The sequence below is a fragment of the Patagioenas fasciata genome, chromosome 1, assembly GCF_037038585.1.
Source record: "Patagioenas fasciata isolate bPatFas1 chromosome 1, bPatFas1.hap1, whole genome shotgun sequence".
Classification (NCBI taxonomy): domain Eukaryota; kingdom Metazoa; phylum Chordata; class Aves; order Columbiformes; family Columbidae; genus Patagioenas; species Patagioenas fasciata.
This window is the reverse complement of record NC_092520.1, coordinates 56,173,831-56,190,083: the sequence shown is the minus strand read 5'-3', so window position 1 is coordinate 56,190,083 and position 16,253 is coordinate 56,173,831. Positions and strand designations below refer to the sequence as shown.

Below are 16,253 nucleotides of genomic sequence, written 5' to 3'. Positions count from 1 at the left end.
ACAAATAGCAGTATACAAATAAGGACTGCTGTCACATAGTTCAAAAAATACACATGTCCAGGATTCTGCATGATGGCCAAGTGCAATTAAACACAGAAGTGCATAAAATCTCCCCCCAAACAAACAAACAAACAGAACACACTTTTTTTTTTCCCCCACTCACTTATAACTTTGGGGGAAAATAGCATAAAACCCAAGTATTTCATATTCATTGTTTTATTCTGGCAAAAACCATGAGCTTCCAAAATTTAAAAAATGAAATCGAAAACACAGTAAGGAAATTTCAAAAGAAAAGCGGCTTTTAAGGAAAGACCTAACTTATGCATTTCTAGATAAATCTTGTAAAGTCCATGGCTTTTGCAAAAGAAAAAAAGCATTCCAATTATCTGCACATTTATAAACCGTTTCAAGTAAGATTTCGTACAGCAGTTAAAAAGATGTTATAGAAATGTGGGAAACTGCTACCAGATCTAATCAGATAAAATAAGCTGAGCAGCCCTGGCTTATTCTCTACACTGGAAAACATACTAGGAGTAAGAGGACAATCAGTATAAACATTATCCCACCAAAACTTGTTCATGACAGAAAGTACTCATATAGGCCAGAGGTGATCTACGTGGCTATTTCTTGAAAACATCTTTTCTTGCAATTAATCAGAAATCCAGGACTAAAGCTCTGCTTCACAGCATTCAGAGCACTTCAAGTTCAGCGCCCTTATCCAATTCATTTCCAGTTCAAATTAAATTGTAGTTGAGTTGATACTCACATGGGAATCTCAAACGCTATTAATCTTTTAGTTAAGGTGGCTACCTGTTAACCAGAACAATAATGGGAAGTCACCAAGCCATTCTACAAAGTAAGAGATATTTTCTTCTACCCCAGACCACTATCCTAAGCTATTATGTTCTAATATTTTAAAATGCTTTAATGTCTGCCTCATTACCCTGACTTTTTGCAGACCATAATAACAATCTTTTAGAAGACATTAAAGCTCTATCTACACGATGCAAGAGGTGTTTCAAAACAAGCTAATCGGCTCTGAAAACACTAACTCCTTTCTTTTGTCCTTCACCTGATTGTTCACAGAGTCTAGGTCTAATAAAGACAAGAACTAAAATATTGTCACCTCTGCATTTTTAAAGAGCACAGCACCAAATAATTGTGCTAGCCCCATGACACTAATGTTGAGAAAGGATAACATGCTCATATCACACCTTAAATCCTAGTCTAGACAAGAGAATTAAAGACAACACAGCTGCTAAAATGCAACCTATTCACAAAGAAAATGTTCGAGTTGCACTCATCATTGTAAACTGTACCTAGACTATCGTGTTTGCCTTAGCACAGCAAAAACTAAATACTAGTCCTGTACTGGAAATCTCTGGAAAAAAAGAAAAACAAACAAGAAAGCCCACATAACAACACCCTTACCCTCCCCTTCCCCCCCCCCCCAAGACCCCAAACAGACCAGCAGGAAGCTAATGAAACAGAGAATACGAAGAAGCAGATAACTACAGTTCTTGTTACCTTAACAATCATGTAAATCTTTGTACAAGTCACTACGTGCCAGGATAATTTAGCACTGCAGTCCCAATTGCTTCCCTATTCTTTCTCAAAACGTTATCATCACATACCACCTACACAATGTACATGGAGAAAAAAAGGAGGAAAAAAAAGATGGTTGAGCAATATTTCAGAAATGAAATAACCAGTAAGCTCAGGTTTGTTCTTAGGCACAAAAAAATAAAAATCTGACACTGAATTATTAAGGGGAAAACTAGAAAAAGAATTGATTTAATGATTTTTGGGAGAGCCACCCACCCACTCAGACATTTCAAATTCTATTCATCTAAAAACTTCCAATTGCCAAAGAACATCTATTTTTGAAATTTCAGTCCAAAAAGTATGCCTGCTAACATAAGAATTTTAACAAAACATACTGTTACCCAGAATGTTTTATGTATGACCAAACAACAAAATTTGTTTCTATCCACAGACTACCCAGCAGAAGTGTAGAGAATTGCGGTTATTTTGAAAGAAAAGATGTGAGTTACTGCCAACTGTGTTGGCTATAAAGAACAGTATTTAAAGAATTATTGTCCTCTAGGCAAAACAGAAATTCAAAGGCAAAACAGAAATTCTAATGAGCAATGATTTTTTTTGACAAAATTTTCCAAATATTCATTGCAAAAATCTGTGTCAAAACAGCTTAATGAATAGCAAGACAGAAAACATTCCACCCCAAGCATTAATGTTATATTATTGTACTAAACTATGAAGCCATTAAAGTCACCATTATATTTGGTCTTTAACACATTAAATAGCGTTTTTACAACACACACACATGATCAAGCAATACTATACAACTGAAAATGAATTTAAGAAGTCTTGCCCCATACTATTCTACTATTTGACAATTGTAGCTATCTGTATTTATTCACACGCTTCTACAAAAACATGAGCTATAGCAGCAATTTAGATCTGAAAAGAGAAGATGATGCTAAGTGATGCAGGTATCATTAAAAAAAAAAAAAAGATATGCTACACTCTAAACAAGCACAATCTAAGCTAAACACACATACAAAAGGAGCTTGCCTACCTGGCTTTTTCAATAAAAGTCCAAAGAACACCTAAAAAGCAGGAGGGGATAAAAAGATTTGTTTTCAGTGCCCACATATGGAAACTATCATATCACTTTACCTTACAAAGGAAAATAAATAAATTTTGGAAAGAAATACCTATACAATGAACTGGAGGGAGGCAGGGGGGAAGCAGAAGAAAACAAAACCACTACATTAGAAGACTGGTTATAAGCATTGTCTCAAATTTTCATGGTTTCCACAGAAAGTAACTGAAAGTAGCATAAATATTTTAGATTATCAAGAAAGTGAGGATAAAAAAAAAAAAAAAGAGAACTCAAAAAAAAGTTAAAAGAACTCTTCTGGTACGGTATTTAATTCAAAGGCTTTTACAGGAAAACATTAAATGTAATATTTTCCAAAGATGCATGAACACCATGAAATATCAGAGTTTCAGGCTAAGCCAAGCAACTTTAAAATAATCTTCTATAGCTAAAAATTACACACTGTCAGAGACATTTTTTAGAGGATTGTCTCTGTATGAATTCCCCAGTTAAATGAAGAAACCTATAATTTTGCCTGACAGAATTAGTTTGTTAATTTCAAATTAAAACAAAGGTAGATTCACTGAAAAAAAAAAAAAATTCTAAACTCTATAGAGCCAGAAAGAAGCACTGTAAATTTATTTCAAAAGTACAAGAGCACAAAGAGAAACTAAAAATCTGAGTTTAAATACATTTCACAGTAATGTCCTGTATCCTCTAAACTTACACTTTTTCTATTATAGACACTTTCTCGGGGATGGTCTAAGTGTCAGTTCCCCAATAAGACACAGTAGATGGCCATACAGCTGAAGGCTCTAGTGCTATATACAGAGTCAATTTGATATAACTGACTTATTGCGTTTACCACTTCTCTATATCTGTACGGATGCTTAAAGTATTTGCATTTTCTTCTTATAAATTGATAAGGTTCTCACCTGAGAAACAGTTATTCATAAGTGTACCCTCCAAAAAAACAAAAAAAGGCCAGTATAGCTCTTTTGTTGTACTTAAATATTTTGACACATGAGAATTCCATTCAGCTTCCTATGTTTTCTCTGAAATACGTACAAGTGTTTGACAGGATTTAAAATCTATTAATTTGTTCTTGCAATAAAGTGCTCAGTTTCATCTGATGGGTGCACAAGAGTGGCTGGGAGCTTGGTCGGGCTTGGATGGGGGCCATGCTTATTACCTGCCCTGCCTTTTTCATGTATAAATGAGTATTTTAATCAAATCACTGCACTGAGTTTATTGAAAGAAAACAACACTCTTGCTAAAAAAGAATTCAGGATTTCAGTCTGTTCTTATTTCTACACGGCTAGCACCTATGAAATTCCCTGGACATTTGTCAAGCTTTTGCATACAGTACTTCAGAAGGAATAGGACTTTCAAAGTGTCACTTCTACCAAGTATTTAGATAATTCTTCCTGGAAAGTTGGAGCTGTATTAGTGGTTGAATGTCTAATAGCAGTGTTTATGAAGAATCATCTAAGTGGTTCTCAAATTTTATTTTTAATAAAAAACTACGAGAAATACATAGAATTTCAGAAAACTGATAAATTTAAGTACTTAAATAAGTACTTAATACAGTGAAGAGTTGAAAAACTAACTAAACTATTTCAGCTCCTCAAAACTCTATACTTATTCAAAGTCATCTGTATTACCATATTATCTAGTTTTAATGAGGATCTGGATCCCAGTGTGCTAAACAATCTTTGAATAAAAGCCATACTTAGTTTCCACAGTACTTGGAAAGCAACATTTTCAAACTAGATGTTTGAGTAATTTGTAATTTCAAGTACAGTTTTTCAGACTTAATCACCACTAAGTCACTAAATATATCAATTAACATTGACTCAAGATGCTGATTTCACAATTAATACATTTCAATAATTACCTCTCTTGTATGTTGTAAATTACCACACAGAATCCCTAGACTAGGAGACAGACTTTGATCCTCATGATATACACCACCACAAGGAACAGAGACACACTGTGATATTTCATAGCAATATACCTATATCCTTTAGTCAGCATGTTCGGCCAATCTGAATCAGTCTTTGCTTCATAGAGAAACAGCAATGGATTAAGGAAAAGCTTTTTTTTTTCCCCTCACTACTTGGAAAAAAAGTATTTCTCAAAAAGTCCTATTTTTAATAGAATCTGTTAGATTCTCCAAAATATGAACACAACAGTCCTGCTTTTAAAGCACTGGCCAAACATTTATAGAAACTACGGCCAGTGAAGAATTCTGAACTTACTTTGTGAGTTCTTTTTTATTTCTGTACTTTGGTTTTCTGAATAAAAATAATGCTTTTCTATTTCATGGGATTCTAATATATATATACATATATATATAGATATCTCAAAGCCTGCATGACAGATTAAGAAATTATATTAATAAAGACTACATAAGCACCTAGAATACATACCCAATGAGGTTTAAATATACCTTTGTGGGAGAAAAATATTTGCAAAATCATAACCAATATTAAAATCCAGTATGATGTAAAAATCAGCATATTGTCTTCAGAAAGCTTTCTAATCACACAAAAGACAAACACAACAATGTTAGGAGTTACCCAACTAATTTTTCCATAAAACAAATTACATTTCTTAATCTGCATACTGACAAGTTATTTCTAAACCTTGATATTTAACTGGAGTGTATCCCTTCCAATCTGTTTTCATTTGACAGCTTCTGTTCTTACTTCACCACAGACCTTCACTGGCATGGACCCACTCAGCCAGCTTAGCCTTGCTCTCACAAATAAAAGGTTTCTCCAGAAAACAGTTCATTTTGAAACTAGAGTGAGTTCTATCTGCAGCATAAACAACAGTTCTTTGCTGTCGAGCTCGCCAAACCATTCTGGAGCGAGAGAAGGTCCTGGAGTTGCAGTACCTACAAATGCTCAGGTAACATTTTGTGTAATATCTTACCAGAAGGCAGTAACGTGACACTTGGATCCCTTTATCCTTCTTGTATACAGAAAGTAGCAACTATCCTTCAAAGCTACCACATAAAACTATTACGCTTACGTACACTCCATCTTCCTAACAGTACAAACCCCCAGCAGTTGCAAGAATCGGAAGAAATAAGGCTTAATGGACATATTTGGCACTAGTGGGATCCAGAAACCAGTACTAGGTGCCTGAAACACTAAGATCATGGGGTTGGAATGACACATTTCAGATAAGCAGCCAGTTGTACAGTGAATAGGAGCTCCCAAACTGTTTACTGAGCTATCATCATCAGTGATAACAGCTTCAAACAAGCACAGAGACACTCTCAAGTTCCTAAACCAGAGACTAACCCTATACATAACCCCTCTGTCCTCCTACCTTCTGATTACACTCCTCACCCAGCAAAACAAGGCATCCACAGCTTCATTCTCTTAGGACACAGCCCCTGCCAGCAGGTTCCTGCCCCCCAAGTACTGATACTAAAGCACTAGTTCCAGATAAGTGGGGCTGGTTGCAGACACTGCAAGAAGAGCTGATTGCAGACGTGATTGCTTGGTACAACAAAAGCTTTAGCCAAGATGCTGCTTGGATAGAAGTTGTTCTGAGATGCAGCATCTGGAGGAGGACCAGCAGCTGTGACTTTGTACCACTGAGATCCTTCATCCAATGCTGGCAGCAGGAACTCTGGCCCAGACTACGAGTATTTGTGAAACCTCTTCCTTCTTCTCCTCTAGGCAGAGCTGCTGGGGGTGCACCCAACCACTTTGAACTGACAGGGCTCCCTTACTGGGTAAAGCACCTTGACTCATTCTTAGAAAGATCTAGACAAAAATGGTTTATTTACCTTGAAACAAAAACTATGCTTTACATTTAAACCATTTCCCAATAAAGAACTTCAATTACCTGTTTAAAAACTATGAAGGCATCCTCCACTCTGGTTAAAGCTCAGCACCATGTCTGAAAGGGATGCCAGGCTCCCACACTGCACAAGGAAGGTTGACTTCATAGTTTCACCATTAACAGACTTCTCTGCAGACTGGGAGACCCAGATTTCAGTCCCACTCCTAAGTCTATTTATGCATTTTCAAATATTAAGTAGTAATTTAATAAGAACAGAAACTATACTGGCAAGAGTGATCTCAACCTCTCCCAACCACTAAGCTTCAGAGTGCAGTAAAGGTCCACTTGTTTCCTCTCTTTCATCCATGAACATGTCATTCATTCCTACAAAGTAACTCAACTTCATCAGGTGGAGTGAAGGACTCCCTCAGATTAGCTTGGCCTGGTATGTGGTGGTTAGACCAGGGAAGTAGAAGACTCAAGCATCCATCTCTTAACCTAAAGAAGGAATTTCACGTGGCTTTTCTACTTCCTGAGAGAGTAATTAAAATTACTCTCTAATTATGTAATAACACAGGCATTCCTTCATTAAAAAAAAAAAATTAGCAAGGACAACACGTACAATGCAGACATATCTACCAGCTACAGACCTGGTCAATTGGTTTTCAGGTACAATTAAAGTTCAGAGATTTTTAGATAATGGTTTTGTATCAATACAAGTATGTAGTTGTTGTTCTTAGCTACTTCTCATCCAAAATCCCTAAGTAAATAGGACTATGATTATTTGTCTCTCAACATGGATTGAATGCATTTGTGTAACTGTAAATTGCAATTTAGAACTTCTTATACAGATACACATTATATCTGTAAATATGCATTCCTCCAGTTTAACTGGTAAAAAGGATGCAAGCTTAAGTCAACAGCACATTAGCTCTTAGACTGCCTGTGAACTTATGTCAAGTTCCAAAACATAACAACAACAACACCCACAAATATGAGCTAAGTTGACAAGGAAAGATCTAGTACGCTTTCTGAAACTACATCTCTTTAATACTGCAAGTCAACAGCATATCCCTTTAAACTACAACTTAATTAAAATTTTCAGGATTTCAGCTGTTTTTAGATTATTTTGCATCAGTAAAATTTAGGATTAAAATATTGCTTGTATGTCTTTCACAAAAGCCAAAAGTTGAAGTCTTGCAGTAAAAGAAATGGCAGAAGAAAAACGAGCAGCATCGAGACCCACTCTCAGCAGCAGTGAGTCAATCTGACTATGGAAGTACAAGTTGCTTTCTATTCTGTTTCACCTATCTACAGCTTGTGAGCTGGGGTCTGAATGAAGATGCTCCATTGCAAAGCACAATGCAACCTGCAAAAGCCACAGCTAGGCATTCAGAGACTACATGAATTTATATCACTGATTAAATACAGGAAAACCAAAAGCATTTATTAATTCATAAAGTCTACCCTAACTATTTAAAGAAAAAAATGTTCTTTATAAGGTGAGTGATAAGGATTGCAAGGATATGGAAAATGCATTTCCCATAATAAATTCAAAATAACTTCATTACTTCGGTCTTTAGAGCTCTCTAGTGAAAAAGTCAGGACACATTAAGAAACACCCACTATGAGAAAGTTGCAAGCCTCTAAAAATATCAGCCCTTTGTCTCCTCCCTCCCCTTTCCCCTACTCACCCTCCTCCCCAATTTCAAAATACATCTTCCCCAGGCCTTGGTCTGGAATGGTAATTTCTGTGAACAGACCATACCCAACCATATGATTAGCCATTGGCACCTTTTATGCTCCACTTTACATTAAGATGCAAATCCAACCGCTGTAGTCCAACTAAGTTACTTACAAGTGTTCTCCTTTCAGATGTCCAAGCCAAAGCTGCAACCAGTTCTGCGACATAATTACAACCCCTCTCCACGGGCAATAACAGATCTCTCTCTGTAATGATCTGGCCAGCGGCATTTTCTCATCCACTCTACGGTTCAAACGGTTGCTATGATTTCAAATGGTGCATCTACCCCTATTTTGGTGAGACTGGATTAATTTCAGCTGCTGACAATCTAACTGATTGACGCATATCTAAACAAGGTGGTGGTCATAAAAACAAACTGGCAGTAGGCACTGGTGTTTCACCACTGTGGGTTCACTCCTAATAGAGTGGCTGGCAATGCAACCATGGGAAATTTAAGAGAAACACCAACATAGGTAAGGCCTAATGCTCCCAGCTGTCATCTCTTTATCAAGAAAGAGGCTTTGCGTCCTGCACTTTTAAGACGAGAGAGAAGTTCACAGAAATACCTATGCAGGTATCCGAAAAGGTGGATCTCTATCTGCCTTTGAAGATGTGTGTGCTGCATGAAGACACCCAGGTGCTTCCCTTGCAAACCACCTACCGGAGGTCCACTAAGAAAGTACACTGGAGGACTGACCCGATGCAATATTGGGGCGAACCACTTTTCCAGTCCCCAGTTGCAGCCCTGGCACAGCCCACCGCCTGCCTGCCATATTTCACGCGGGAGCACCCCAAAATTACCGCGTTGTAAACGCAAGCTGGAGGGAAGGGGGGGAAGGGGGGGAAGGGCAAGCGGCGGAAACCGGAGCCCCCTGCCCCCGCTCCGCCACCCCTGCGGCTGGCGGCCGGCCCCCGCCCGAGGGAGCCCGGGGCTGTGGGCGAGGCACCGGCGGGGGCGCACACGGAGGTGTCCTGCCGCCCCGGGGCGCCACCGAGGAAGGAGGGAAGGCGGAAGGCGCGCGAGGGAAGGAAGCCGCGGGGCAGGCACCTAGGCGGGCAGCGGGCAGGGCGTGGGCAGCCCCAGGGCCGGAGATCCGGGCACTGCGGGGCGGCCCGGCGCGGGGGAGGAGGGGACGGAAGGGGGGAACGGGCTGGCCCGTAGGCCCCAGGCGGGCCGGGCCGCAGGTGGGCGTCGGGCGCGGCCGTCGGAGGAGCGGCGGCCGCCGGGCAAGTCACCTCTTGACGCGGATGATCTGGTCGCGCATGGGTCGGATGTCCTGGAAGCTCTGCTGGTTGACCAGGCTGTAGACCAGGATGAAGCCCTGCCCGTTCTTGATGTAGAGGTCCCGCATAGAGGCGAACTGCTCGGTGCCCGCCGTGTCCAGGATCTCCAGGACGGAGGGGGAGGCGTCCACCTCGATCTCCTTGCGGTAGAAGTCCTCGATGGTGGGGTCGTACTTCTCGATGAAGGTGCCGGTCACGAACTGCACCGTGAGCGCCGACTTCCCCACCCCGCCCGAGCCCAGCACCACCACCTTGTACTCGCGCATCCTCCCGCCGCCGCCAGCGCGGACCGCCCGACCCGCACCTGCCGACGGCCCCTCCTCACCCCCCCGCCATGGGCCGCCCCGCCCTGCCCGCTGCCGCCGCCCCCGCTCCGCTCCGCTCGCACCCGCCCGCCCGGCGGATGCGCCCGGCCGCGGCGGCTCCTGGGCGGCGCTGCCGGCGGCGGGGCCGCGCTCACGGGCTGCGGCGCGGCTGAGGTGGGGCGCGGGCCCCGCCCCCTCCTTCCCCTGTCGCCACAGCAACAGCCAACCGGCCGGCACGCGCGGAGGGGCGGGGAGGGCGGGCGCTGGGGAGGAAGAAAGAGCGGGGAGGAGGGCGGGCGGTGCCTCGTCACGTGGCGCCTCCCCGCGTTGCCCCTCCCGCTCCCCCGCCGACAGGGCGCCGGCCAATCGGCCGGCGCGGCAATCGCACGTGACGCCGACGGCAGTAGCCGCTCGGCGGGGGCGTGGTCGCGGTCGCTCCGTCTCCTTCCGCCCCTCAGCCCGCGCTGTCGCCGTGGAGACAGCGGCCCGCTCCCGCCCCTAACCACGGGCCCCGGAGGGCCAACCAGCAGCCGCGTAGCAGTCACGCGCCGGGCGGGATGAGCCAATGGGAGGAAGCGTGGGCGGGAGGGAGGGGCGAGCGGGACTCGGCGGGCGGAAGTGGCCCTCAGGGGCGCGCGGCGGCGGTGGTGCCCGGGTCGGTGCTGGAAAGCGGCAGGAGGGCGGGGAGGCGCCCTCGCCCCGGGCCCCGGAAGCGGCCTGTAGGCCGGGGGGGGAGCTGGCGTGGCACCGGGGCGGTGGAGGGCGGTTGGGTGAGGCGGCGGCCCCTGCGCTGCCCTCCGTCTCGGTAGGTGGGCGGGAGTCGGGGAGGGGGGAAAGGCCTTTCCGAGCTGCCCGAGGGGAAATCCCCGTGCCAGCTGCCCGGTTCCGCTTTCCGGTGTGCTGGCGGAGGGGGCTCTGACGGGATAAGTTTTTGCTGTTTTAAACCTGGCGGTTCTCCGGAGGCTCAAGGTGTCTATGGAGGACCCAGTGCCACCGTGTTAATCCCTCTTCTGTAGACAAAATTAAATGGGATTCATAAAATCTAACGCACTGATCCTGTGAGTGTTCCCTTTGAATGCAACGTGATTGTCGCGCTGGCCTGTAATTGCAAGATATGCCGTTAGGTGTTTGTTCCAATGAATGCCTGCCTGCTCATCCCCTTCTGACTGAGGCTGAAGACCAGGAAAGATGATGATACAGTCTAGGAAAAATACTCCCATGTAAATAGTAATGAAAATGAAGGAGATGTAAAGAACTCATCGGAGACAGTATCATTCTGGAAAGATGCTAACATTTGTATGCTTGTCTTTCTACTATGAGAAAGACCTTAACCTCCCCCACCACCCTTTTTTTTTTTTTTTTCCCCTCAAACATCCTTGATTTGAATGTTTTGTTATAGTGAGAAAATTTCCATTAGAAGCTTAAGGTTCAGCCAGAGCCATTAGTCTGCTGTTCAGATACTTTCTGAAAGCTGTCAGAAAAAGAGCTCACTTCTGGAGCTGCATTTCTTGTTGTGGTGTTCTTCCACTTACGTTGTCATGTCTTCATCTTTGGTAAGACCTACACTGTCAGCCTGCTTTGCAGGCAAGTCGAGTTCTGCTTACTTGTTGACCTGTTTTTGCATTTCCTAAACCTAACTAGGAATTTTTCAGTGGCATTTATTTTTCTGGCATTTTGGAGCACATTTGTCCCTTATCTGGATCTTTTGGTTAAATGCTTACCACATACAGTGCTTTAAGCCTTCTAGTGTTTTGCTTGGGGCCTTCTGCTGCTATAGTTTGACTTTTCCTCTGCGTATTGGTTTTGAGGTTTTATTTGAACTGCAGAGCTTCAAAAAAAATTTATCTTAGTAGATGCTCATAGCTTTGGTCTGTCTAGAAGAAAGACCATTATTTGCTGGCTTCTTACAATGCCCATGTAGTTAAAAACCACCAAAGCAAAGCCCAAACCCCACACATCTGTGTGATACAAATATATTCAATACCAAAGAGGTACATGGAATTTTTTTACAGGACTGTCAGAATCAATTTGTAAATGTTGCAGCTTGGTCAGTCTAGTGAGAAATGAGTAATAATTTCAATGAATAATCTCATTTATTTTGGTGACTTGAGACCTTCAAGCAATAGAAATGAGCCTACAATAGCACGCAATAGCACAAAATGCAAGATGCTGCATGCATGGGTTAATAAGTATTTGTCATATAAATCCAGGAACACTCCAGAAGACTAATGGGAAAATACCTGGGTTTATTAGTCAGCTATGAAATAAAGCTGACAATTTCATGTGGTTGGGCAAAACCAAATGTGACTGGTGTGCACACAGTCAAGCTTCTGGGTGACGGCGAGACGTTACTGTGTCCAGTCCTGATAAAACATGTCCGGGAAAGAGGAACTTGTACAGAAATATACCCAGGAGGATTACTTGAAAAAACCAAGGCTTATCTACAAGAGTACACTAGGAATATTTGTCTGATTAACCACAAATGTGGAGGAGGGTTATGACTAACCAATAAGCCAGGGTCGAGTCAAGTGAGTGGGCATTTAAGGTAATGAACAGTATTGACAGAGGATCGTGGATCTGAACTGATTATAATCTAGATGGAAAACGAAGAGCTATCTCTGAGGACTGAGGGTTTCACCTCCCGTTAAGAACAGTAAAAGATTAACATGTCTAAAAGGGTGTAAGATACATTGTGCTTCAGAACAGGAAGATGATGTGCAGTGGTACAAAATAGATGTAAGTGATCTGTGTTGAAGGGAGATGTGGGCCTCCCTTCTTACTCATCCCAAGGCTGGAACAATTTCCTTATGTTCAGTACTTCTCAAAAAGAAGCTGTCGACTGCTGGTTCATGATGAGGATGATGATTAGAATGAGAAGGCAACAGGTCAGAAAGAGGTAACAGGAATGCTCCCACTGGGAAGTTTTACACCAGGTGTTGAGTCTCGTAGAGTGCTGAGTTAGGTGAACAGCAAAGCGTTTTTTCGCTGAATAGCGAGAGTGGGATGTTGTGTACAGGGACCAAAGAAATAGGTATAAAACTGAAATATAGAGGGACAGTATATATAGCATGGAGGATGGAACAGAAAAGGCGAGACTGTCAACTGAAGGAGATGCTGGATACTGAGAGTGAATGACTGCTCCGAAGGATCTCAGCCACTTCACTTGTGAGGCTGAACACCTTACCATTGCACTGTTTTTCTAGCCTTCACACTTGGTTGATTTTGACTCATCTGTGGAGAACAGCAATGTTGAAAATTCAACTAATAAGTGCTGGAGGCTCAGCCCTAAAAACAAATACAGTATCATCAGTTATGTGGAGTTATTTATAGTTAGGTGGAGAACACAGGGCTGTTTAGGTGCTACTGGTCTTTTTGTTATGCTTATACTTTTGCTGTGTTCTACCAAAGAGTAGGGGGGAAAAACAGAAGTAAATTTCAGAGGAAGAGAAACTTCCTGCCACAAAAAATTGAACTGGGCAAGGCTTGCCAGGCAAATATCTCAGCCCACAGCATGCTTTCCCAGCATGACTGCCTTGGCAGCTTCTCACAGGAGACTCACGAGTCATCTAGTCCCTCTGTGCTGTACAGCTGGGTTTTTGACAGCTTCCTAGGATTTAGAGACTTCAGTTTTATTGCTCATTCCTCAAGTCTTTTTATGTCTTCTATTAAACTATCTAATTTCAAACTTCAGCAGCTTGCAGCTAGCCACAATGTCTTATGATAGGTTGGAGTTTCTCAGTCAATATTGAATTTTTATCTTATGCAGAAACCAATATACTGTTTTAGAAGTATTTTTGCTAGCTATTGTTGCCTCTGGCCACATATTAGGGTACGTGTGTGAAACAGGAACAGGGCCTCTACTATCTATTTTCATTCCAAACCCAGGATTTGCTAATTCTTTGGTAGTATCAGTGGCAATATGTAAACTGGAGCAATATAAAAATGGGGAAATCCATAGCCCCTGCCCTCTGACAGCTGTTGATGGTCTCCTGACACCAAAGCACAGGTGAATGTGTGAAATAGAGCCTGTCTACTCTACAAACTGTTCTAGTGTATATTTATTTTCCATGGTCAAGAGCTCTTTTAAGTGCATGTCAGTAGAACAACAGTGATTTCCTGGCCTTCCTTACTGTCATGTTTTTGCATTAAGACCGTCAATGTAGTTCTGCCATCACACGAATTCCTCCTAACCATGCCTAGTTATGGTATTTTAGGAAGTGTAGCCAGTGTTAAGGATTGAGATGATGTTTATTCTTTAATATTTCTTGCTAAATAATTGTCTTATTAGAACTGTCCATAAAGTTGTTAACAAATTCAGGATTGTCGAGGGTTAAGATTGCGGGGTGACAATCAAACCCTGGCAGATGTATTGTTAACCTCCTCTCCCCCCCACTTCCCCTTTTTGCCCCTCCCTCTCCCCCCTTCCCACTCAGGACAGGCGATCGGGAGGGAAAGAAGGACAGAGAGAAGAGAGTTGGAAAAGTTAAAGATGTTTTACTAATGCTACTAATAAGAATAGAGAAAATAATACAAAATATACAAAACCAATCTTGAAAGTCTCAGCAACTGCAGAGCCAGCACCCAAAGTCCTGGATTAGACTCTGTAGCCAACCGGAGCTGAATTCAGTCTCTCACTAGGCCTCAGTTCACAGGGACGACCAGCAAAGGTCCTCTCCTAATGTCAGCCATGAGGAAAAAAGGGAAAAAGGGCAAAAAAGGGACGAGATCCTCGTGATCTCCCACTTTTATATGAAGTATTCACGTGAATGGAATGTTATACACCGTTGGTCAGTCTCTCGGTCATCAGTTTTCTCGTTGCCCCTCTCGCGAGATGTCCATCCGTGCTTATCAATAAGTTTGCATTCCATTGCTAGGTTTAAGCAAAAAATGTGTTGGGTTCTCCAGGAAAATGCAGCTAACATGAAGGCTTTAGCTGACAGGCAAATTCACTAAAAAAGAAACTTGTTTTTAACAAAACCAGGACAAGGATGCAACTAAGAGGAGTGAAAGGTAACTGACTTTTCTTACCCTATCCTGAGCATTTTCAGGTGATCACAGTGTTAATTTCCCTTTTATCCCAGCAGTAATATTGTTGTATTTTTACTGACTGCAAAATTGTAGGCATTTGACATACTTGTTCATGAAAACAGCAGCTTTCTAGAGGAGAACAGGAAGTATTTGATTTGCTTGGGAAGGTTTTGGTATCGGGGGGGCTACAGAGGTGGCTTCTGTGAGAAGATGCCAGAAGCTTCCCCCAAGTCCCATCGAGCCAAAGCCAGCCAGCTCCAAGTTGTACCCACTGCTGGCCAAGGCCAAGCCCATCGGCGACGATGGTAGCACCTCTGGGATGTCATCGTTAAGAGGGAAAAAAAAAACAACTGCTGAAGAACAGCAGTTGTAGGAGAGGAGTGAGAATATGTGAGAGAAACAACTCTGCATGCAGCAAGGTCAGTGAAGAAGGAGAGGCAGGAGATGCTCCAGGCACCAGAGCAGAGATTTCCCTACAGCCCATGGTGCAGACTATGGTGGGGCCACCTGTCCCCCTGCAGCCCATGGAGGTCCATGATGGAGCAGAGATCCACCTGCAGCCTGTGGAGAACCCCACACCATAGCAGGTGGATGCCTGAAGGAGGTTGTGACTCCATGAGGAGCCTGCACTGGAGCAGGCTCCTGGCAGGACCTGTGGCCCCATGGACAGAGGAGACCAGGCTGGAGCAGGTTTGCTGGCAGCACTTGTGACCCTGTGGGGGACCTACGCTGAAGCAGTTAGTGAAGAACTACAGCCTGTGGGAAGGACTCACCTTGGAGAAGTTCATGGAGGATTGTGTTCTGTGGGAGGGACCCCACACTGGAGCAGGGGAAGAGTGTGAGGAGTCCTTCCCTGAGGAGAACGCAGTGACGGAGACAATGTGTGATGAACTGAACACAACCCCTGTTCCTCGTCCTCCTGTGCTGCTGATGGGGAGGAGGTGGAGAAAATCAGGAGGAAGGTTGAGCTTGGGAAGAAGGGAGGTGTGAAGGGAAGGTGTTTTAAGATTTAGTTCTATTTCTCATTATCCTACTCCGATTTGATCGGTAGTAAACTAAATTGATTTCCCCAAGTTGAGTCTGTTTTGCCTGTGACAGTAACTGGTGAGTGACCTCTCCATGCCCTTATCTTGACCAACGAGCCTTTTGTCGTATTTTTCTCTCTCCTGTCCAGCTGAGGAGTGGAGTGATAGTTTGGCTTTGGTGGGCACCTGTCATCCAGCCAGGGGAAACCCACCACACCACTTGAGTGCACTTGGAAAGGGAATGGAGGTTGAACCTCCTTAGTCCTGTTTGGCAGCAGTCGGGTGGCATTGCTGTTTGCCCAAGAGCCCGACTGGTGACAGCAAGCTCTGTCTCCAGCCTGGCAGAGGGCGTGGAGTAGGATTTAACTTACTGCACTGGAAGAGCGTGTTATGAAAGCTAGTTTTCATTAACTTCACTGCTTGCAGGCCAGTTTGGTTTT

At 43.4% G+C, this 16,253-nt stretch overlaps 1 protein-coding gene across 1 annotated transcript in view; it reads right to left on the bottom strand.

Annotated features, from left to right (window-relative positions):
- RAP2A (RAP2A, member of RAS oncogene family) overlaps positions 1–9,786 on the bottom strand; it is a 33,124-nt gene extending 23,338 nt beyond the window's left edge. Inside the window, exon 1 of the mRNA XM_065829742.2 lies at positions 9,408–9,786. Coding sequence (XP_065685814.1) covers positions 9,408–9,721 — 314 coding nt within the window. The 5' untranslated portion in view covers positions 9,722–9,786. The remainder of the gene's footprint in view (positions 1–9,407) is intronic.
- Between the last annotated feature and the right edge of the window lie 6,467 nt (positions 9,787–16,253).